General features: G+C 39.4%; 2 protein-coding genes across 4 annotated transcripts; one reads left to right on the top strand and one right to left on the bottom strand.

Moving 5' to 3' along the window:
* LOC125236649 (4-coumarate--CoA ligase 1-like) lies at nucleotides 1–19,540 on the top strand. Of its 3 annotated transcripts, XM_048143531.1 has the most exons (12): nucleotides 1–135; nucleotides 8,905–9,112; nucleotides 10,226–10,418; nucleotides 11,886–12,029; nucleotides 12,423–12,570; nucleotides 13,236–13,370; nucleotides 13,958–14,089; nucleotides 14,763–14,843; nucleotides 15,370–15,516; nucleotides 16,006–16,171; nucleotides 16,672–16,799; nucleotides 19,156–19,540. In XM_048143531.1, exons 1-11 carry the CDS (start codon nucleotides 43–45, stop codon nucleotides 16,797–16,799), a joined length of 1,575 nt encoding a protein of 524 aa, XP_047999488.1. In that variant the 5' UTR covers nucleotides 1–42; the 3' UTR covers nucleotides 19,156–19,540. The 3 variants fall into 3 exon arrangements, with proteins under 3 accessions (XP_047999488.1, XP_047999487.1, XP_047999489.1); XM_048143530.1 differs by lacking the exon at nucleotides 19,156–19,540 and having other exon boundaries at nucleotides 16,672–17,591; XM_048143532.1 differs by lacking the exons at nucleotides 1–135; nucleotides 8,905–9,112; nucleotides 19,156–19,540 and adding an exon at nucleotides 9,244–9,325 and having other exon boundaries at nucleotides 16,672–17,591.
* A 784-nt stretch (nucleotides 19,541–20,324) lies between these two features.
* LOC125236608 (fatty acid-binding protein 2-like) lies at nucleotides 20,325–23,172 on the bottom strand. The gene is made up of 4 exons (XM_048143470.1): nucleotides 23,070–23,172; nucleotides 22,381–22,535; nucleotides 20,881–20,991; nucleotides 20,325–20,452 (listed from the first exon to the last, which is right to left on the bottom strand). The coding sequence occupies exons 1-4, from the start codon at nucleotides 23,137–23,139 to the stop codon at nucleotides 20,399–20,401; spliced, it is 390 nt and encodes a 129-aa protein (XP_047999427.1). The 5' UTR covers nucleotides 23,140–23,172; the 3' UTR covers nucleotides 20,325–20,398.

Here is a 23,172-nt window from a genome sequence, read left to right as displayed (position 1 = left end):
GCAGTGCGGACACTCGTACATGCAATAAAATAATAAAACAAAATGGTTGTTGAATGGAAAAAAAGATGTGACAATTATCATTTGGGACATTTTTTCTTGGATTACATGCGGAAGAGAGGAAATGAACTTTGTCAAGTAAGTATCCTAATAAAAAAATCGTTTCATATAATTTTGTTCAGTTGAACAAATAAAGTTCAAAAGTAACATAGTCGAATGCTATTATTAAATAATTAATCAAAATAATATGTAGAGACCGACTCTCCGTAAAAACGTAGTCTAAGTTTCAGCAAAACGCTGACAAAACTTTGTAAACTCCAGTGACACTTTGAGAAATGCCAAAGACACTCAAACTGTCCGTCAAAAAGAGGATTTTACATTTATTACCTGCATTGGATAAAATTCAAAGTAGAGGCAAATATACAGACAGCATCAAAAGTAGCAGATAATAAATAACGCTTTAAAAGTACCTAACTATCATTCTGTATCGCCCAACAAAAAGCGATGTGTCTGAAAATATTATTAAACTTTGACAGTTCTGATGGCGAACTACAGATTTATCCAAAATAATAGTTTAAAGTATGCCAGATAATTTTGGTGTGTTGTTTGATCCGCTAATATTGATGCTGTTGATGTTGCTGTATTATTTTGCAATTAAGTATTTATTTTGTATTATTTTGAAATTATCACATAATCGTCATAATCATACCAACATTGTACACAAGTATTATAACTGTTATCAAACGCATAATTTGGCATCGTCATTATAGCTGGGGAGCCCGCGAAGCTAAATATGTAATTACTTGAGTTTTGTAGAGATTTATTGGCATCGAAAGATTAGTTAATAGGAAGAAAGAAGAAATGTGTGTGTAATTTAGAAAATAATTAATGTATTTGCCATACCCTACCTGGGTGCCACGCGACGTCTTTTGTATTATAATCTGTATGACATCCACTTAGGTTTAAGTTTGACATTTTCAATTATTTTATTTATTTGTAACGACCTCTGATATTTTTCTGATGTTTAGTTAGAACCTTCTAATGTACTAGTTATGATTGTATAAAATGATATTTTGTATATATCTATCGCATTTAAGCGCCTTGGCACCCTAGCTGTAAGTTTATGCATGAGTAAATATTGGGTTGGTAAGAAAGTAATGAGCGAATCATAACCAATATTGTAATTTTTATTTAATTTATTATTTTAATCATTTATCAAAAATATAACGGCCTTCGTTATCTACTACTTGTCTCCATCGTTCTGGTAAAGAATGAATAGCATCGGCGAAGAAGTTCTTAGGTTTAGATTCAAAAAACTCAGCTATGTACTGTCGTAGATGGGCTTGATCATCGAACTTTTTTTCATTCAAGGCATTGCTTAGCGATCTGAACAATGCATAATCCGTAGGTGCCAAGTCTGGAGAGTACGGTGGATGAGGTATCACTTTCCAACCTAGCTCCAATAGCTTTAGCCGAGTCACTTTTGCAATGTGTGGGCGAGCATTGTCGTGTAAGAAAAAAACTTTAGCATGCTGTGGACGATTCTGACAGATTTTTTGGTTTAAATTTTCAAGCTGATTACAGTATACTGATGCGGTAACAGTCATTCTACTTGGTAGGAGTTCCCAGTGAATAATACCATGAATATCCCACCAAACGGACAGCATAACTTTTTTCAGGTAAGGCTCTGTTTTTGGCGCCTCTATTCCTTTTTCGTTTGGAGCTAGCCACTGAAGTTTGCGTGTGTGATTTATATATAAGACCCATTTTTCATCTCCAGTGATAAGATGGTCCAACCAGTTGAATGTGCGGCGAAAAGACAGAAGTTGTATGCAGATATCGGCACGGCGGTTTAGTTGATCTCTATCAAGTTCGTGCGGTATCCAAACACTGTATTTGTAGTTTTTTCCCAACTCGTGTAAATGTGTTTCTATGGTGACATGAGAGCAGCCTAACTCGGTAGTAAGAGTACGACTCGTTAGCCTCGGATCTCCTTCAATTAAGGTTTTTAATTTGGCTACATCAATCTTCACCGGTCGACCAGACTTAGGTTGATCTGATAATGAAAAGTCGCCACTACGAAACCGCTGGAACCATCATCGTTTCGCCGTGGCCTCAGACACAACTTCAGGAGCAACACGCTGACATATATTACGCACTGCTTCGGCGGCTGAATGGCCAGACTGAAATTCATATAGTAAGCAATGCCTTACATGCACTTTTAATTCGTCCATTTTCTTCCTTATATTAGCTCGGCGACAGCTAGTGAATGACTGACGAGAAACTGTGCGACTCGCCCTTTATATACTTTCGACCATAGAAGATTCTAGAACTCTCTCAAATATTTTATGTGGAATTCAATCGATCGCTCATTACTTTCTTACCAACCCAATAAATAATTGAAATTGAACATCTGTAAATGTACCATGGGTTGCAATAAACGATTGATTGATAAAAAAAGGGGCGCAAACAATGAAAACAGGGTGTTAATTATTCACCTGCAATAATTTACTACTCTATCACGTCGGTGCGAACTTTTCGCACTTACAGAAAGTGTGAAAGGGGCGCACTGACGTAGTAGGCCATATCACGCGACCATGCTTGCCCGCCTGATTACAATTTAATTACAACCATTTATAATTCACCATTTCTAATGAATTAACGAGGCCATGAGCAAAGCGTTTTACGATTATAAAACAATACCCTATTAGTGGCTGTTTAAACTCATCTTAATTAAGCAATAATCATTATAATTAGTAGAATTATTAAACAGGGATTCAAATACTATTATTGCATCATCAGGTATGATAATCGATAAGTCATTAGTGTACAGTTAGAAAAAAAATTGGTTTACCACTTTTCGACCTTACGTTATTTCAAATGGAGTCGAAAAGTAGTAAACCACTTTCTTGGCTGACCGTACCTACAGTTACCGTCTGACTAAAACGAGTAAAAATTAAAAAGTGGCAACATCGTAGTGTCGTCCCGTTTTCTCACACATATTTATGTGAAAGGGATGACACTACGAAGTTGCCGATTTTTAAATTAGATACCTACTCTTTTTGGTCAGACTAGCATTTAAAATAATATTGTGACAACCAAAACGACAAATCATCACTACTTTAAAAAAAACTTGTATCTTCGTCTGTCAATGAAAAAAAAATGTAGTAGGTAAGTATGTATGAAATACATATAGACTAGACTTACTGCGTTTTAATTTTGAGGAGCAGCATGAGATACGAGATTTTTTCAAAGTACTTAGTGACGAAATACGTCTTTTATTGTTAGTGCGTTTTCACATTATCCGACCCGATATAGTAGGACCGATATCTCATACATTACAGGCGAAATCTTGGATTTTTTCCATTGTCGAAATCCTTCCGACATCCGATATCGGATCGGATAATGTGAAAACGGACTTAAACACCTTTGCTACCACAAAAATAATGTGTTCCGATATATTTGGCGCTTTGGCTCTCACAGTATATTCGATGCTAAGTAGCCTTATCACTTATCAGTTATTTAATTGGACTTTTATTACACTGTGTTTTAAGATAGCTAATAGTTATAAATATGTCGGCTATTTCAAAGTTGGGATATCATGCTACATGGTAACTAGGTCATTGTAGGTCAATAGTCTCAATACTAATAATATCAGTGCCTAGTTCGATCTCAGTTAACTATGAGATCCAACAAAATTATCTACACGTGTCTGTTATCAGCACGGGTAGCATGGTCGCGCGATAGACGATAAAATATCAGGCCGTCCCTATCGCAGGCCAGATGTTTTATCATTTATCGCGCGACCATAATTGCCTGCCATATTACGTACCTACATAATTATATTCGTTAGACCCACTTGCACCAACCACTTAACTCAGGGTTAGTGGGCTGTCATCTGTCAAATTACATATAAAATAGTGCTCCATTTTCGTTGGTGCAAGTGGCCCTAATAGTATTAGCAGTACAGTCAGCATCCAATATTGTTGTGACAGCTTAAAAAAGCGCCAGATATGTTGATGTGTGTTATAATATGTATATTTGGCACTCAGATCTGCCAATATATTCGATACTGACGACGAGTAGAAAGCGAGATAATCGCTCAGCGAATTCGCCACGAGTGCGTAGCGATTTTGCTGTAAGTGCTCTATTATTATTAATTTATTATTAATTTAATTGCTTTATTATGACATATTATTACTGGTTTACTTTTTAATTTGATGATTATTATTGTTTGTATCAATTATTTTCTTATTATTATGTTGTGACGATCTTTTTGTGAATTGGTGCTATTTTTAAGTTAAAATAACATGTAATTTTCATCAAGAAATAAATATAATCTAATCTAATCTATTTTTGAGCGGGATCGTGAAAAAACTGCGCGATCGCCTCGCTTTCAACTCGCTAATCACCAATGTCTTTATCCTATGGCACTGACGCCGTGGCTTGCGTGGGCGACGGTGATGCGACGCATACGAAATCAAACCTTATCGATATGGAAGTGTGAGACGCGACGGCGACGGTCGCCCGTCGCCCACGCAAGACACGGCGTGATATCGGTGACAGAAACGAACAGAAGATAGTCGCGATAATAGCGTGATTTCGTCACCGACCGATGAACGATAAATACCTCGCTCTCTCTTTTATTTACACAGGAGCGACTATGTTTTGTTCCTTTCTATTGCCGATAGCTCATCGCTTACTCACTTTTGGTGGGACCAGCACTTATACCGTGTTTTTATTGAATTCCGTTAACTTCGGCATATATTTAGGTCCATTATAGGAAACATAATGGCATACTTAGTTAGTTTTCTTAAATTCGTAATATTTTCCTAAAAAAATCCATATACCTGCGATAGATATTACATCAATTGCAGTTGAGAAACGGGCTTTACAATTAACTCTACTAAGAAATAGTTGTCTTTAATCAATGAAAAACAAACAATATAACAACTATAAATAAACTTAGAAATAAGGAATAAATAAAATAAATTAGATTTAATTAAAATAACTTATAAATAAAAAACCTCACCCAAGTCGCTGCCACCGGGCAGTGTGCCCAGAAGGCTGGCCGCATTGCCACGTTGGATGGCAATGCTTATACGTTGAGCAAAATATTGGCCAGCCCTCTGGTCACCTGTGACGTCAATTAGGCGCGCCGCTAACTCTTTGTATAGCTGACGCGCGCTTGGCCCCCATGGCCCCAGTGTTTCCACACCAAACGCCGCAAAAATGTAACTGCTGCCAAGGGTGGCATATTTGCGGCGTTTGAGGTCTTCGGCCACAGACGCCGCATGACCGGCACCACCGCTGGTGCCCTGAAGATGGGACGGCGCAAGTGTGTCAACACACGTGGCATCCCACACCAGAGGCCGTCCCAACTTCCAAGGCACCAGAGTCATACCGTCGGGCCTCTTGCCATCGTCCCTTGCCAGACCGACTGGCTCAAGGATGACTGGGACTTGGACACTCACAAAGGCCCTTCGGATGATATCGTTGATGCCGGCATGTCGGGGTATGCGGCCGGCGCTTCTGCCACAGGAGAGTCCATGATGCCCATGGCTATCCACCATGGTACCACAGCGGCAGCGATGGGGGACGTTAGTTGTAATCCCTAGACGCAAACATGTCGCCAGTCGGAAGGTGGAGTTGTCAAGTAAGGTGCCTATGGATGGTGAGGGTACTGCTTGCAACCACAGGCCCGACTCCCACTCCGCAGTAGCAAGAAGACGAGCTCGCTCTGCCGCGCTAGTTGACGTATCAACAAGACTATTCCGTACTAGACGGCAGAGCGGCTCGTCCCACTGCTTCTGCGAGCAGAGATTGGCAGGCGGATCTGTGTTGCCACAGGTTAATAGCCAGACGTTCTTGGCCTCGGTGCAATGGGCTGCCTCTATGGTGCCGAGAGAAGGAGTTAAAATGCTCTCAATCAAGCTTTGAGCATTGTGCACCGAGGATAAGAAAGCTGGGAGCGAAACACTAGAAATTTTGCGGATACCCAGGCCACCGTGCCGAACTGGCAGAGTAGCCTGGGTCCAAGACCTTTCTTCGAAACGAATATTAAAAACAGATGACAGAGTGTCCTCAATTAGCGAGTCTAATTTGAGAAGTAAACTAGGATGCTTCCAAAGGTGACTGCAGCGGAGAACGTACGTAAATTTGGGCACAAATAGGCAGTGTCGTATAATGGAATAGGTGGTGTGCATGTTGATGTTTAAAAGACGGTCCGAAATAGATCTGAAATTTTGAATTTTGTCATTAACGTATTCATCGAAAGATTGGTCTAAAATTGGGCAGCCAAGGAGTTGAAGCTCAGTTTCACGGATGATTTTTATTCCCGGGGCAATCAAAGCAAAGTCGTCTGCTATTCTTTGACAGCCAGTAACATGGTTTGAGATGAATAGTTCACATTTCGAGAAATTTAGGGTTAAGCCGATAGTCTTTAGGTCATCTGTTAGCGCCTGTAAATCGGCTAAAACTGTGCTGGCATCGCCTCCAAGGGTCCCATCGTCGAGATACCAGATGTTTAATTTAGAATTTAGTTTTTTGATGATAGGGTGGATAGCAAGGCTGAAAATAGCTGGGCCCAAGGGATCGCCCTGCTGACAACCAACAGATGAAGCCAAAAGATTTGATTTATAAACAAGTTTAGAAGGTGAACTATAGCACTGCCAAAGAAAATTGTATGTTTCGGGAATTTTTTCCTTGATTTGGGTCAGCAGGGCGCCTCGGTCCACGGAATTAAAAGCATTTGTTACGTCCACCTTCAACAGCACCTCGCCCGCCCGTCGCTCCACGAAGGTTCGCACGGCATGGACGGCAGCTTCGCAACCGCTATTGGATCCAAAATCCAGTTGGAGGGGGCTAAAGTCTTTGCCTAGTTTTGTAAGAATAGCACGACACGCTATTTTTGCAGCCAGACGGCGGAAAGTAGATCCAACAGCAATTGGCCGTATACCACCGTCTTTTTTTTGTAAAGCGCACAAATTGGCACCGTAAAGGATGTCAATTACATTTGTTGGTACTTCACCTGCCAGCATAATGTTTGTTAGAGACGTGACTTGTTTAAGGAGCTCGTCACGCGTTCCGTTACAGTCATTGCTTAGCAGATCCTTTAGGTGTTGTGGCGACAGGCCATCTAGGCCACCAGCAGAGCCATTCGGGAACGACATGACGGCTCCCAGGACGTCCTCGGCGCTCGCCTTGAGTGGTAAATCACTGGGCTGGGGAGGGTCGGGCAACACGAGACTGGCTGCTGGAAGTGGATGTTTGTCAGTTAGAGCTGAAAGTGTGTCTGTGCTGTTCGGTGCTACCACATCGCTAGAAAATATGATGCGGGCGGCTCCCCTAATGTCGCCATCGGCTACCTTGCTTTCTACTAATTTATAAATGTTTCGGTTGTTAAAAGAGTGTTGAGGGTAATCGTGATGTACTGGAGAATTATGATGGCAGTTTTCTTTAATTTTGGCTGTTAGGGATTTACTAGACTCGTTTTTATTGACATGTAGAACTTTAAAGGAAAATGTCAAAAGTTCCTCCCAGGCGTGTTTTGAGTTCTCGCTGACTGTTGTTTTAATAGTTTCAGCGAGGATTTTAGAAACTGCAACGCGAGCGCCCCTGGGTATACGTTTGACAGTAGGGAGGGTATTTTTTAGGTTGCTGAGGGTTTGCCAAAAAGGTGGGTCGGTAGGTGTAGATTGTGGTGAGATATTGGGTATCGGTTGTGGGACGGATATTACAGGGGCCGAGCATGAGGTCTGGGTTGTATGTTTTTTGGAAATATGGATATTTAAACCTCTCGTACCTTTGAAGTATCGAAGGCATTGTGGGCAGCGTACATTTATATCTAGCGACGTGGTAGGGGCGACATCGGTTGCTAATAGGGACATTAAATATAGGTACTAAAACTACTTATATGTATATACAATCTAGTAAAAAGGATAAAAAAATATAACCAATATTAGAGATACTTATAATAAAACACGCGAACACGAATATGAAGTAGGTTTCACTTCAAACAAAAAGTATATAGTTTTCGCCAATAGAAGCCTTTGGGCATACAGAAAGCACATTGCATATAATCAGCGACCACTCCATGGAATTACAAGACTGTCAATTCAGCATAACGTATACGAAGGCGCATACAATTGGGATACTTACTCAGGAAAATTATATAATATCATGTTACAAGCATTAGTAGAATAAATAAATCAAAGCACGCACTCATACACTGAAAACTTTTTATCACACTTCGCGGTATCTGTTTCGTTATTCATTAATATAATATAGTGATAATAAACGTAATTTTGCGTTCAAATACATTAAACAAAAAGTAGAACATCGAGGAAACGCTCCAATCACCAGCTAGCTGCCTCTACCTCACCGTGCCACTGCGGCTGCGGTTGTGGTCGTCTTCGTCGTCGCCTTGGCCTTGACCAAGGCACGGAGCGCAGGATCTGCGCGGACCCACTGCCGCAACATTGCACAGATGTGTCGGCTTGAAGCCGTCTTTGCTCACACTTCGGACCGGCCACCTACCGTTTCGACTTCAATGCTACGAGTATTATATGCAATTGTTTGGAGACTTTTCATGGGATTTTTGAAACCTTTACAAACAAACACAAAAATTAAATTAAATTGAAACGAGAAAAAATTTGGCAGCCGCTTGACATGACAGCGTCAATCGGAGTAAGTGTCAAAAGTCTGACATGTCAATATCATATCGAACACACATAACCCGTTTCTCAACAGCAATTGATGTAACATCTATCGCAGGTGTATGGTGTTTTTTTAGAAACTAATACGAATTAAAAAAAAATAACCATCCTAAAATGGACCTAACTGTACGAGTATACCAAAGTTAACGGAATTTAATAAAAACACGATGTATATCTAAGTCAAAATCAGATAGATGCAGCAACAGGCGAAGAAGAGACATGTGCGTCAGTGTTGTCCCGCAGCATTCGCCTGGCTCAATGCCTCAGGTCGATCGGCCTGGTACCGGGCGATACCATGGTGATAAGCGGGAGGAACCACCTTGACGCACACATACCTTTCTACGCGGCGATGATGAACGGGTTGCCGGTAGCCGGGCTCGACCCGGCATTTAAATGCAGTAAGTTTCTTAGTAGTGTCACCCTTGTGGCGGCATCCAAACGACCATAAAACTCTTGAGCATTTGCCTGGCTCAATGCCTCAGGTCGATCGGCCTGGTACCGGGCGATACCATGGTGATAGGCGGGAGGAACCACCTTGACGCACACACCTTTCTACGCGGCGATGATGAACGGGCTGCCGGTAGCCGGGCTCGACCCGGCATTTAAATGCAGTAAGTTTCTTAGTAGTATCACCCTTGTGGCGGCATCTAAACGACCATAAAACTCTTGAGCATTCGCCTGGTTCAATGTCTCAGGTCTATCGGCCTGGCACAGGGTGATACCATGGTGATAGGCGGGAGGAACCAATTTGACGTACACAGCAACAGGCGAAGAAGAGACATGTGTGTCAGTGTTATCCCGCAGCATTCGCCTGGCTCAATGTCTCAGGTCGATCGGCCTGGTACCGGGCGATACCATGGTGATAGGCGGGAGGAACCATCTTGACGCACACATACCTTTCTACGCGGCGATGATGATTGGGCTGCCGGTATCGGGGCTCGACCCGGCATTTAAATGCAGTAAGTTTCTTAGTATTATCACCCTTGTCCCGGCATCTAAATGACCATAAAACTCTTGAGCATTCGCCTGGTTCAATGTCTCAGGTCGATCGGCCTGGTACAGGGTGATACCATGGTGATAGGCGGGAGGAACCACCTTGACGCACACATACCTTTCTACGCGGCGATGATGAACGGGCTGCAGTAAGTTTCTTGTACATTCCGTTTGAAGATATATTACGTGGAACGAAACGCATAAGAAATGAGATTAAATTAAAGTCCTACTTTGATACAATTTTGGTGAATAAAGGGTCCTGTAAGCTGTAGGTCATAGGTACACATGTCTATAGTAAATATTATCGTAACTCAATTTTCGTTGTTTCACTCGTTTTTGGGTTAAAAAAAAAATTTTTGCTTGCCATAGAAAAGCTTTCATATTCATGTTCATTTATAAGGTTAGAAGTACCTACTTACTAGAAATATAAGTAGGTAGGTAATGGAAAGAAGCCTAGGAAAAACAATAGTAATAAATTAATTGGGACATTATGTAAAAAAAATAACTTTCCTTTTCAGATGAGTTGAAGCATTATTTCACCTTAATAAAACCTAAAATAGTTTTCTGCGAATACCCAATGTTTGAAGAGTATAAAAATGCGATAGAAGAACTGAATCTAAACACAACGATTGTTACTTTTGGCGACGGCGATAACTCCATGGCAAAATTCATGGAAAAACATAAAGTTTCGCAGCCAGAGAACGAGTTTAAGTAAGTACCTACCTAAATGAATAACATACTCGTAACAACCCCCTATTTTCACCTCGTTGGTATACCTAATTTCGCCTGTACAGGTTCTGCACAAAACTACTAACTTATTAGATTTAGTTAATTTCCGCGAACTAAAACTAGTCTGTATATTATTTTTAATATAGCTAGGCGAAGATAGGTGTCCTGGGCGAAGATACGTATTATACTGGATAGGTATCTAATTTGATGTATCCACTTAGATAAAAATAATAACTTATTTTCCTGGATCTTAATCAATTCTAGTACCATTTTGTGAGGTTTAAATATTTAATACTATAAAAAAGAGCAATATTGAAACTTTTACAAGGGGCAAGCTGCGAGTCAGTTGAAAGCGAGATGAGCGCGCAGGGACTTTGCTGCGAACAATAATTTAGGCTCTAGGGTGTAAGAATGAAAATCCTGTTGTTTGTTTAATAGCTGTTGGTTCTCCGAACAATAATAAATAAATAAATAAATAAATATAAAAAATAAAAATAAATAAATAAATATTATAGGACATTCTTACACAGATTGACTGAGCCCCACGGTAAGCTCAAGAAGGCTTGTGTTATGGGTACTCAGACAACGTTATATATAATATATATAAATACTTATATACATAGAAAACATCCATGACTCAAGAACAAATATCTGTGCTCATCACACAAATAAATGCCCTTACCGGGATTCGAACCCGGGACCGCGGCGTAGCAGGCAGGGTCACTACCGACTGCGCCAGACCGGTCGTCAAATAATATGTATTATTAATACAATGTACTGTACTTTGAACTAGTACAGGTCCCTGAAAAACTGTAATTAACTATTTTACTTGTAAGACTATAGGTAATATTATTATAAGCTTTAAGATGACAGTAAGTTTTCATCATAGATTTAGAATTATTAAACTAGATTGTTTAGTTAGGTCAAAAAGTGTGTCCACATGAGAGGTAATTGTTTGGGCTGGTGTCCCTCTCGCACTTGCTGACAATGTCAACATTATTCAGTGACGTCATCACTGTCATAAATTGGGGATACCAGTCAATTTTCAAAGTTACTACTAAATCTACTAACACCCAATTGAAAGTATTTTTTAATTATACAAATCTTTGATTTACTGGCATCAAAATATTACATTATAATTATTTTCAAATTTTTTGAAATATATCGAAACCCTAGTTTGAATATAACATTAAAATAAAATAAGAAGTTATAAAGTCAGGTAATATACAGATAAAAATACTACTAATATGGGAACCTCATTAACACTGGCAACACGTGCGAGAGGGACACCAGCCCAAACAATGCCCTCTCATGTGGACCGTTTTCGCTACTCTGATACGATCGACTTTCTGTTTCAGTAATAAGGTTTAATTTCGTATGGCAAAAAATGTGATTGAGCTGTCCCCTGTAAAGGTCTTTGGTTTTCATAAACTATTTGATATTTTACAGGGTCGCCGTTTTCAATACCGACGAGGTGTATTGCTGGCTTGTCAGCACAAGTGGAAGTACTGGACGGTCGAAAATAGTGGCTCTCTCACACCCCCACGTACTTCAGATGAAAGAGTTCTATAGCTATGACAAACCTAAGAATGGGTGAGATGCTTTTATATACCCATTTTTTGGGAATAAAACTAATTGGATACATTTTTTATTAATTAGGTATAAATGGGCTTACTCTTGGCCATAGACTAGTCGAAGGCAAAAACGTGGCCTACGATGGAGTGAGCGCGCCCAGAAGATGCCTGTTCACTTTTGATTTGAAAGTTCCCATTATTTTTCATCATAAATACATACGTTGCGATAGAGACAGCCCCAACAATTTTTAAAATAATTTTAGAGTTAGATCATCAGCTAAGTTGGCAACGATGTTTTTTGCTGTCTGGAAAACAGGTTGCTAGTTCGATGCCAACTCTAGAATCTGGAGTCGTTGGTCATTTGTTCCTTTGTATATGACATTCATTTCGAATAACATTATTATTATTTCAGTGAGCGTAAAACAGCTTTGAACCTATCGAATCTCCTCTGGATATCAGGTTGCTACAACGCTCTAACAATGCCAATCAACCACATTAAGGTCCAGTCGTCTGCTCCGTTGACTATAGAAAGTATCCTTGATATGATTAATAAGTATAAGGTTAGTACATGCCTACTTATTCTCACCCTGCCGAGGGTGTTTTTTCTCCTCCGTAGAGTGTGTGTCCAAGCTGATCAATAGACCAACAAAAATACGTCTACAATACTGTTAATGACAAATTTTTATGTATGGGTGTGAAGCTTGGACAGTGACACAGAAAGAAGAGAGCAAGCTCTTAGTAGCGGAAAGGAAAGTTTGGGTTCAATCAAAAAGGGAGATGGAACCTGGAGACGTAGGAAAAATAGAGAGCTAGAAGAGCTTAAGCGGGGTTTTTTAAAAGACATAATTATACCATTCCTACTCGGTGGAAAAGGGCACAAGTCCCACCTCGGACTTGTGACCTTTTTCACCGAGTCAATTTGAGTTATACCTTTTTCACAAGATTCACAGATTTGTTGCTAGCAAAGAAGATTGAGATTTACGGAGTTACATATGTCTTTGGTTGCTAATGCTATTCATGAATTAAAAGCCTGGATAAGGTTAAGGATAACCTTAGCTTAAGGAGGATGTGCTGCCCACCATCATACGGCCATTAAATTTTAATTTGATTCATGGGGTTAGAACTGGCTAATTCTATATTGAGAGTTGCACGCTCTTACCGTTATAACACGGTTATTATATAAGTTTAAATTAGTGATTACACTTTACCATGTTTTTATTTTTAGCCCGGAGCAACTTTATGCACGCCAACTGCAATAGCGCCTTTGCTACACCACAAAAAACATCGTGACTTCACGAGCTTCGACGTTATTAAGACCGGAGGGAGCAAAGTCCACAAAGAACTGCTGACAAGCCTTAAGGTAAGATATGATCAGATATGTTTACTAGCAAAAAAAAAATAGAAGTTAATAGGTATTTAGAGGCACTGCAAATTGTGCTACAATATTTTAAATTATTAAAGTGAAAACCGGTTAAAACAATCGTAACTTGCGGTGGCAGATTGTTCCAGCAGTTTGTGGCAGTAAAAAGACAGATGCCACGAAAGGCAGCCGTGCAGTGTGTTGTGAAATGTTTAAGTTTAGAAATGGAATCAATATACTTTATTACTTATCACCGTACATCGGGGTTTTGGGAGCGGGAATGAATTAGTGTATTTGTAACTCTGTTTATAGTCATTTGAATTACTGAAATATATATTTAACTATGTAACTGGCTCCAAATGTACCTAGAAATGTTAAAGTAATGTTTATCTTTTATTGTTTTCACCATTTTTGGGCTAGTGTAAATCATTCATGCTCCCAAAACCTATCTACCTACTTATCATTCGATATTAGCTGTATCCAGGTTGATACTGAATGACCTTGAAATATTTGCAACTTTTTAGTCAATTAGAAATATTAAAATATTGTCAGGCAGGCGTTATCACTTCTTGCTTTCACTTTTTCAGGCCAGAGTACGACCAGATACTGTGATTCAACAAGGTTATGGGCTGTCTGAGTCTGGTGGTGTGGTGTTGGAGCAACATCCTGAAGACCCCATTGCAAGCGTTGGGACACTTGACCCTAAGTATGAAGCAAAGGTGAGGAACTGAGAATTGTGCTAAAAGGATTCAATAAAAAAAAAAACTATATAAATAATTGCTTATTGTTGGTGGTAGATTGTTTCAGCACTTTGTGGGAGTAAATTAAAATGAAAGCTACCACAAAAGATGGAGTTGAATATAATAGTAAAAATTTATCGACTTTTTTTAGCTTCCTTATTTCTGTTGTTTCTTTTTTTAGCCGTAAATTAACATCAAACACAAAAGATGGAGTTGGATATAATAGTAAAAATTAACCGACTTTTTTAGCTTCTTTATTTCTATGTGGTTTCTTTTTTTAGCCGTAAATTAACATCAGTCAATAAAAAACCTAATATTGTCTTCGGTTACCGCGATAGTTACTCATGAAATAAAACTATGGAAACGGATTACATCGCGTATAATGAATTTACAATTCATCCCGACGTTTCGAACACTTTACAGCATACGTGGTCAACGGGTGCCACACGTAATTCGTTATACGCGATATAATCTCTTTCCATAGTTTTATTTCATCCATAAAATAGCAGGTAATTAAAAAATATGGCAGGGTCTTTACATGTCTGGAAGTGCATGCGAGGAAGGAGAAAAAGTGCAGGCATGTGTATAATTATAGTTACATGATCTGGAAACTTCTACTCTCAAATTTTAATGTACATAATTAATTTCTCAGTTAGTGTCACCAGAAACCGGAAAAGAAATACTGGAACCAAACGCCACAGGAGAATTGTTTATAAGAGGTCCAACCATGGCAGTAAGTATTTTTTATTCAATTTTTATAAACTATCTTATTTCCGCGGCTTCTCTCGCGTTGGAAAGAGACAAAAAATAACCTATGTCACTCTAAATAACCATCCCTTCAACTATGTTCACTTAAAAAATCACGTCAATTCCGTCGCTCCGTTTTGCCGTGAAAGACGGACAAACAAACAGACACACACACTTTCCCAATCGGATAGAAAGATATAAAGTAAAATGAGTTGCCCTTGACGTCATTGGATTTCATATTAATTCCATACTAACAAATCGTTCAATATTTCTGATGGCTGACAAGAAGGAAAGTAACCTATTCGTCAACTAATACGTAACTTAATTTCACGGAACAGAAGAAAAAAGTTTTTGCGATTCAGAATGAATTAGGGCATTTATAATAGCTATAGATAAGAACTGGTTGTAGAAATTCTCGCAATTTCAGATGATAAAAACAAGGTAGTTAGATACAACAAAGTGCAACAAAGAAATATTTGGCCTATTTATTTTTTATTTATTTTCTATTTCAGTGTTATTATAACGACCCAGAGGAGACGAAAAACGTTTTTACTGAAGATGGGTATTTAAAAACGGGCGACTTGTTTTATAAAGATGAGAATGGTTACTACTACTTTGTGGATAGACTCAAAATGCTTCTGAAATATAAAAGTTACCAGGTAAGGCGTGCGATATCGTATAACCGTTTCTTCGCCTAGTATACATATCTTCGCCTGGGTTTACAAACAAATAATTTACCGCTTAGATTTCTGACAGGATCCGCAAAATTTAATTAAACTAAATCTAATGAATAAGTTGTTTTTTCCCAATAGCCCTGATTTAAGCTATTTTGTCAACGTTGTATTATATAATCTACAATCACCCGTAAAACCAAAAGAAAAGAGTGTAAACCCATGTTAAAGGCCGGCAACGTACAGTCATCCAATTTGAATCCTAGGCCACTGTATAATATTTTTACAGTCAACTTCAAAAGTAACTACTATGGCCAATAATGCACGGTGTCAATAAGACAGTGTTCTAGAGTGGCCTATGATTGAAATTGGTTGACCGTGCCTCTACCCCTTCTGGTGTCGGGCGTCCATAGGCGACCAGCCGATCTGCTCGTTTGCCTCCTATCTCAAAAAACGTTAAAATATCCTGTCTTCCAGGTAGTTCCTCCAGAAGTAGAAGAAGTGATATTAAAACACCCAGGAGTAGCAGATGTGTGTGTGACAGGCATCCCACACCCGAACGATGGTGAACGAGTGGTAGCTTGCGTGGTGAGGAGACCAGGGCATCATGTCACCGCTGAAGATATCAAGGAAATAGTTGCAAGTGAGTATTGTCTTATAGATAAAGTAGCCAAGTCCTCTAAGATGTAAGAAGAAGTGATATTGAAACACCCAGGAGTAGATGTGTGTGTGACAGGCATCCCACACCCGGACGATGGTGAACGAGTGGTAGCTTGCGTGGTGAGGAGACCAGGGCATCATGTCACCGATGAAGATATCAAGGAAATGTTGCAAGTGAGTATTGCCTGATAGATAAAGGAGCCAAGTCTTCTGAGAAGTAAGAAGAAGTGATATTGAAACACCCAGGAGTAGATGTGTGTGTGACAGGCATCCCACATCTGGACGATGGTGAACGCGTGGTAGCTTGCGTGGTGAGGAGACCAGGGCATCATGTCACCGCTGAAGATATCAAGGAAATTATTGCTAGTGCACGTATGTACAATAGTTTCCCTAATATGGATATTTATGTATAATTGGTTAAAATATAAATAAAAATCAATTATTTTTGCGTACAATTTATTGACTGGATATTTTCTTTTACAGAAAATCTATCGCCTTTCAAACATTTACACGGAGGCGTTGTGTTCCTGGATGCTCTCCCGACCACAACTACTGGCAAGGTAGCTCGTCTTGAAGTCAAGAAACTGGTCCTTACAGCACATAGGGAATAAGTATGTACTTACTAGAAAATGATTCATGTTATTTATTAATGAAGAAAATTCATTTAATTATATGTACAAATAAGTTGGACAGAGATACCTTGTTGGCAGAAGCAAAATCTAACATTACCGAAATTTATAACTATCTTCTCCACTGTTCATCATCCAAAGATTTAACTCCATTGGCCTACAACTAAATTTTGATAAGTGTGAATTATTCATTCAAAATTCCTGTATTAACAAAGATGACGTTGTTCAAAAATTCAACTCTCTCGCGCCTAATATAAAGTTACTCGACAAGAGTAACCTTTGCCTCCTAGGATCCCCCATCTTCGAAGAAAATTTTCCTAGTTATGTTCAAAATTGCGTTTCCAAATTCGAAGAACACTCTCATCGTTTGCTCCAAATTAGCCCTCACTACGCTTTGACTGTTATAAAGTTTTGCCTATTCGTCCCGAAATTAACTTATGTGCTTCGCTGCTGCACCCTTTGGAAAAATCAAAATCTTCTTTCACAAATAGATATTATAATTAAAATTAACCTAGAATCCGTCCTAAATATAAAACTCAGCGAGCAGTCTTGGACCCAGGGATCCCTTCCCATCCGGCACGGTGGGTTGGGGATCCGCAAAATTTCCAGTGTGGCATTACCAGCTTTTTTGTCGTCAGCTCATAGCTCGTCCAGTCTCATAGGAAAAATCCTACGAACAAACTGTGAGGCTGCGGGCTTGGCTGACGCCAAAAATGCTTGGTCAATTGCTTGCCCCAGTCAAAATTTTCCCGAATATCCAAATTCTCAAAGGAGCTGGGACGGGGTCTATATTAATTCGCATAACTGAATACTCCTAATATGAATTGGCATACCGTTTATTACGCATAACGTTTAATACGCATATCATTATTTCGCATAACAGATTTCGTATAATGCTAATGCGCATAATGTAAATTGTTATAACGATGAATTGGTATAAGTATAATAAGCATAACTTTGTTTCGTAGAATGTTTAAATGGCATACAAGAAAATTATATTTTCACCACACTAACGGGTAACGGCTTACTTTTCTGTTCGAAAATAGATAGCAAAATCGCATTTTATCCACAAGATTTCAAAGTAATTTCATACAAATTTTAACTTGATGTCTTAAGCTAGCTGATAGAATTTTACCTATAAATGATGATTTTGAATCATAAATATTGAAGAAATAGATGGATTTGATTTAGTTTGATGTTTTATAGTCAGTATTTTGTTCGTGTTGGGGTGGTGAAAAATTTATTTTCAAACTCGGTGGCAATGTTTAACGTGCCGTACGAAGGTTAATGTTCCTTGAAACCCTCGCAACGCTCAAGATTCCACTTTTTGAACCACTCGCTACGTTCGCGGTTCAATATTGGAATCTTCCGCTTCCTCGGGTATCAGTATCGGCACGTGCGATCAGCGAAAATCTGAACGATGAAATAATATTATTTAAATACTATCCATTTTCAATTTCTTTAGTAAGGTACAGCGGGGCAAACTAGACTAAAAGGCAATTGATATTAATCCATTTTTTCCATTATTACACTATTTCCATTATTCCATTATTACATGTACCCACTGAACACGCTTACTACATAACTGGTAGACACTCTATTTTCTGAAAATCACTTATGAAAAACGAAAAAACTTAATAAGTAATGTATAAATAAAATAAAAACTCCTTAACTCAAATAATCCTTTTAATTTAAGATTAGTAGATAAGTTCATAAATGCATGTATGTTTCTTAAAAATAAACAGTTTTTTTTAATAATGCAAACACTGTAATACATGGAAGAAATTGACCAGTTACATTTGCCCCCACTCGAGATTTGCCCCGCTGTACCTTACTTACCCCTATTTTTTTCATGCTTAATAAGTGAGACAGTATAAAATTAAACACTCAAAATCGATCGCTCGAAATTGGAAAATCAGCCCCTGATTGACCCAATCGCTTTCTTCATACAGTTAGTAAGTATGGCAATTCATTTTAGGATAATTAAAGTTATACGAAATAATAGTATGCAAATTTCAATTATGCAGATTCATTGTTATGCGAAATAAGAATTATGCATTTTTAATATTATGCTTATTCAATGTTATGAACAATTATGTTATGCCAAATCTGTTATGCGAATTCAAATTATGCGAATTAATGATAGGCGAAATAGAGGGCACCCGCTGGGACGACATTATATGTAAATTGACCGTTAGTTCCCTCCTAGCCCAATCCGACACTGAGGGACGAGCCAGACTCCTAGCAGCTGGAACCAGCGAAGCAGGGTTCTGGCTCCATGCACACCCTTCCCCAAATTTGGGCACATTTTTGACCCCCGATACTCTCCGGATTTCAGTTTCTCTTCGTCTTGGGGTCCCGGTCTGCGCCCCCCATCGCTGCCCCTGTGGCCATGAGGTTGACCGACTTGGGCACCACGGCCTTTCCTGCCAACGAAGCGCTGGCCGCTTCTCGAGGCATGCTGCCCTCAACGACGTGATCCGCCGGTCACTTGCGTCAGTCAATGTGCCGGCCCTTTTAGAGCCGACCGGCATATCTAGGACGGACGGTAAGAGACCGGATGGGATGTCGTTGGTTCCGTGGAATATGGGACGGGTGCTGGTTTAGGACGCAACTTGCGTTGACACACTGGCCCCGTCTCATCTCCACCGAACCTCTGTGAGGGCAGCGGCAGCAGCAGAGGCGGCCGAGAAAATAAAGGTAGGAAAATACAGCGGTCTCGGCGCCGAATATATTCTTATTCCATTCGGCGTCGAGACCCTTGGTCCATGGGGCCCTGGCGCTCTAAGTCTCTTCAAGGACTTATCGAAGAGACTAAGAGACGCCACCGGCGACCGAAGAGCTGGCAGCTTCCTCGCTCAGCGTATTAGCTTGACAATCCAGCGAGGAAATGCTGCCAGCGTCTTCGGTACTATGCCACAGGGGCCGTTTTTAGTTTTACTTTAGTTTAATTTTAGATTTATTTAGTTTAATTTAATTTTTTATTTTATTTTAAGTTTAATTTTAGATTTAATAGTTTAGTTTTATTGTAAGATAATTTCATGTCCCTAATGTTTTATTATGTTATAATAAATTATTTGGCTACAAATAAGTTCTAATACGATTTTTATTTGACGACCGGTCGCGCCCACTAAGGCCCGCTTGCACCGACCACTTAACTCAGGGTTAGTGGGCTGTCAACTGTCAAATTCCATATAAAATGGTGGTTTAAACCTCCATTTTCGTTGGTGAAAGTGATCTTAAGTGAGCTAAGTCAATTTACCGTCATAATTTTATCGATAGGTATAGTTTGACATTTAAAATGAGAATACATAGAGATTTAGAGAATACTTAGTTTAAACGTCATAGTTTGATGTTTCAAATCTCTATGTCGCCGCGAAATAGACTACCCGTCCTTATGTCATTAGCGCATTTAAAAGAAGACATCTGATCTATCTCGCGGCGACATACTTTCGCGGCAATCATTGCTAGGCCTACTGGACGGGCTGTCTCTATTTAAAATACACATTACACAAAATAAGCATATTTTATTTCTTATAACTTATAATTAAGCTTACATAAATAATAATAGGGTGATAAGTTTACGCTGAGTAGTATTTGTAGGCGACGCCATCCCAACCACTAGTGGTAGCAGTCTGAAAAAAAAAATACTACAGTTAAGTTTTTCCAGATTTTTGACAGATTAAGGTACAGTTGCATCAACCACATTTGACAGACTCATCGTCACGCAGCAGATGTCTATGGAACTTTCTATACAATAAAATTTAATGAACGCTTTAACGGTGACAGACGAATATGCAACTGGCCCTAAGAATTTCACCACCCCCTTTCCTCCCGTGGGCGCCGTAGAAGTGGACAGGGGGATATACAATTTTATACATACTATGGGTTCATTGTGGTTTGGGCAACAGGTTGCTAGCTGCCACTGGATCACAATTTCGTTTTCTTTCAACCCCTCAATTGCTAAGGCGGTACTGAAACTGAGCTGAGCTGAGTAGTTTCATATACTATGTCTACCCCTTTAGGGAATACAGGAATGTATGTTATTTAATAATAGATTTACCTCGACAAGTTTGTTGTCTGAGAACTCCTTCTTAAACGTCATAGTGCGGCCATCGGGGAACTTCTGCGTTTGTGTCAGGGTGTCTCCATCCATCACGCAAACAGTTTTGGCCTGTGAAAAGTAAGTATAATGGTTATAGGAGGCAAATGAGCAGGCCGACTGTAGAGGTCGTTAGAGCCTACATATAAGGTGGAAATAATCCTTATGTCAATCCCTATAGACGTCGTCGACGGTGCGTACGTAAAACTGAACGTTACACTAGATATCCTCCTCTAGTTGGCACATCGATTCTAAATTTTATATTTCAAATTTGAATATTTTCGATGCGCCCTTGACATTCCTGAACTAATTTTACCCTGCATATCACCCTACCACATTTCTATCCTGTATGTAAATATACTTATTGTACCTGTTCTTTACAGGTGCCTTTACCTTTACTTTAAATAAAGACCTTGGCCCTGGAACCAAGCCTTTATCATTTCCATCACCTGTGGCTACTCCGTCACACTGGCGCCCAACGTGGGGCAGTAGGAGCTTAGACTTATATTGACCGGGAGCGTGATTACCTTTTTGATTTTTGTCGAGCTCCCGATATTTCGACGCAGTTGCATGTATCTTGATCACGGAAAACTGATCACGGAGATACTGGTACTGGAGAACTTCTGGTATGAGATTTATTTATTTATTTATTTATTTATTTATTTTAAAACATATTTCAATGACATTACAGATAAATCCAATGCGTCATGAAACTTAAATAAAAAAAAAACAGTAAGTAAATAAGAACATGAAGAAAAACAAACAATAAAAGTTTACAACTAAACAATTGATTTGAATGATTCACAACTGTAACTACTTACACTATGCTTACGAGTATATTGACTGTTTGTCCTTTTTATTATTTATGTTATTTCATGTGCACCATAGTCACGGGTAGTAGACAACAAAAAACAAAAAGGTAATCACGGTCTACATACATAATTAATATCGTTCGTCCGTTAAATATAGTCTGGAACATCTAGTACCTACACCTGGGTTTATTTATTTATTCGTATGGCATACATGTTAGAAAATAGAAACATAGAACGTGAAATTTTACTTAAATATCTGGGGCCCATTTCTCGAAAGGTACAAGCCTTGTATTACAAGTGTGTTTCCATGAAAACCCATACGATTTGACAGTTCGCGCACTTGTAATACAAGGCTTGTACCTTTCGAGAAACGGGCCCTTGGACTAAGAGCAGTCAGCCATTTTGTGGCTTCGTCGCACAGGGTGATGGGGGGTGGTGACTGTGGTGAGGGGTATGTGCTGGATGGTTTGGGCTTCCGCACCGCAATCGCAGGCTGGAGAATCCACCCACCCGCAGCGGTGTTTGTAATAGGCGCTTCGACCGTGGCCAGTATGAAGTCTGTTGAGTTTGCACCAGTCTCATCTAGGAAGATCTGATACCATTATTCTAGATCCAGGTGTAATGTACACCTGGGTTAATGGATTATTACCTGAACTTTACCGATGGTCTCGTCGAACTCTTCACCCAACTTAAAACTAACAGCTCCGTACGATACGGTCTGGGTGAAAGTATCTCCATCCTTCGACAGTGTTATAGTACTGCCCTTAGGTGAGCACAAGGCGTCTATTTGGTCCTTAGGCACTCCTGAAAATAAAAAAGAGGACTTTGTATAATTTAATAATGTTATTCTATCGCGGCAAGGGTTAAGTAGGTAAAGGCCACTTGCACCAACGAAAATGGAGGGTTAACCTACCATTTTATAAGGAATTCGACAGATGACAGCCCATTAAGCCTGAGTTAAGTGGTTTGGTGCAAATAATACAATTTCATAAAAGTTCCAATTTTAAAAATTCTAAATATCTGTCGGATCGTGGGCGTATCATACAAGAACCGTTGAGCCTTCCGTAGTTATTTATGAGAGCTTTCAATGAAATACGAGTACCATGTCCATATCACAGAATTTACTGCAGAAAACCGATTAGGGAACCGATTTTTGAGTCTCACGCGTTCGAATTCAGAAAATTGTCACTGAAAATAATAAGCAAGTCACAGTTTTCAACCTGTATTTTAGTGATATCTCCCGTATGTGAGATTCAAAAATCGCCCCCTAGGTCATATTCCGACATATCTATAAAATGTTTGTAAAAAAATTGCAGTAGGTACTTTGAAAGGACTTACCCAAAGCTGCCAGAAATTCATCGAACTTCTCATGTTTGTCCAAAGTGAACGTTTTTCCAAGGTAAGCCATTTTAGATACAGTACATCTGGCGCCAATGTATTT

The sequence above is a fragment of the Leguminivora glycinivorella genome, chromosome 19, assembly GCF_023078275.1.
Source record: "Leguminivora glycinivorella isolate SPB_JAAS2020 chromosome 19, LegGlyc_1.1, whole genome shotgun sequence".
In the NCBI taxonomy this organism is placed as follows: Eukaryota; Metazoa; Arthropoda; class Insecta; order Lepidoptera; family Tortricidae; genus Leguminivora; species Leguminivora glycinivorella.
Note: the sequence above shows the minus strand (reverse complement) of the source record. Positions and strands in the feature narration are given on the sequence as shown.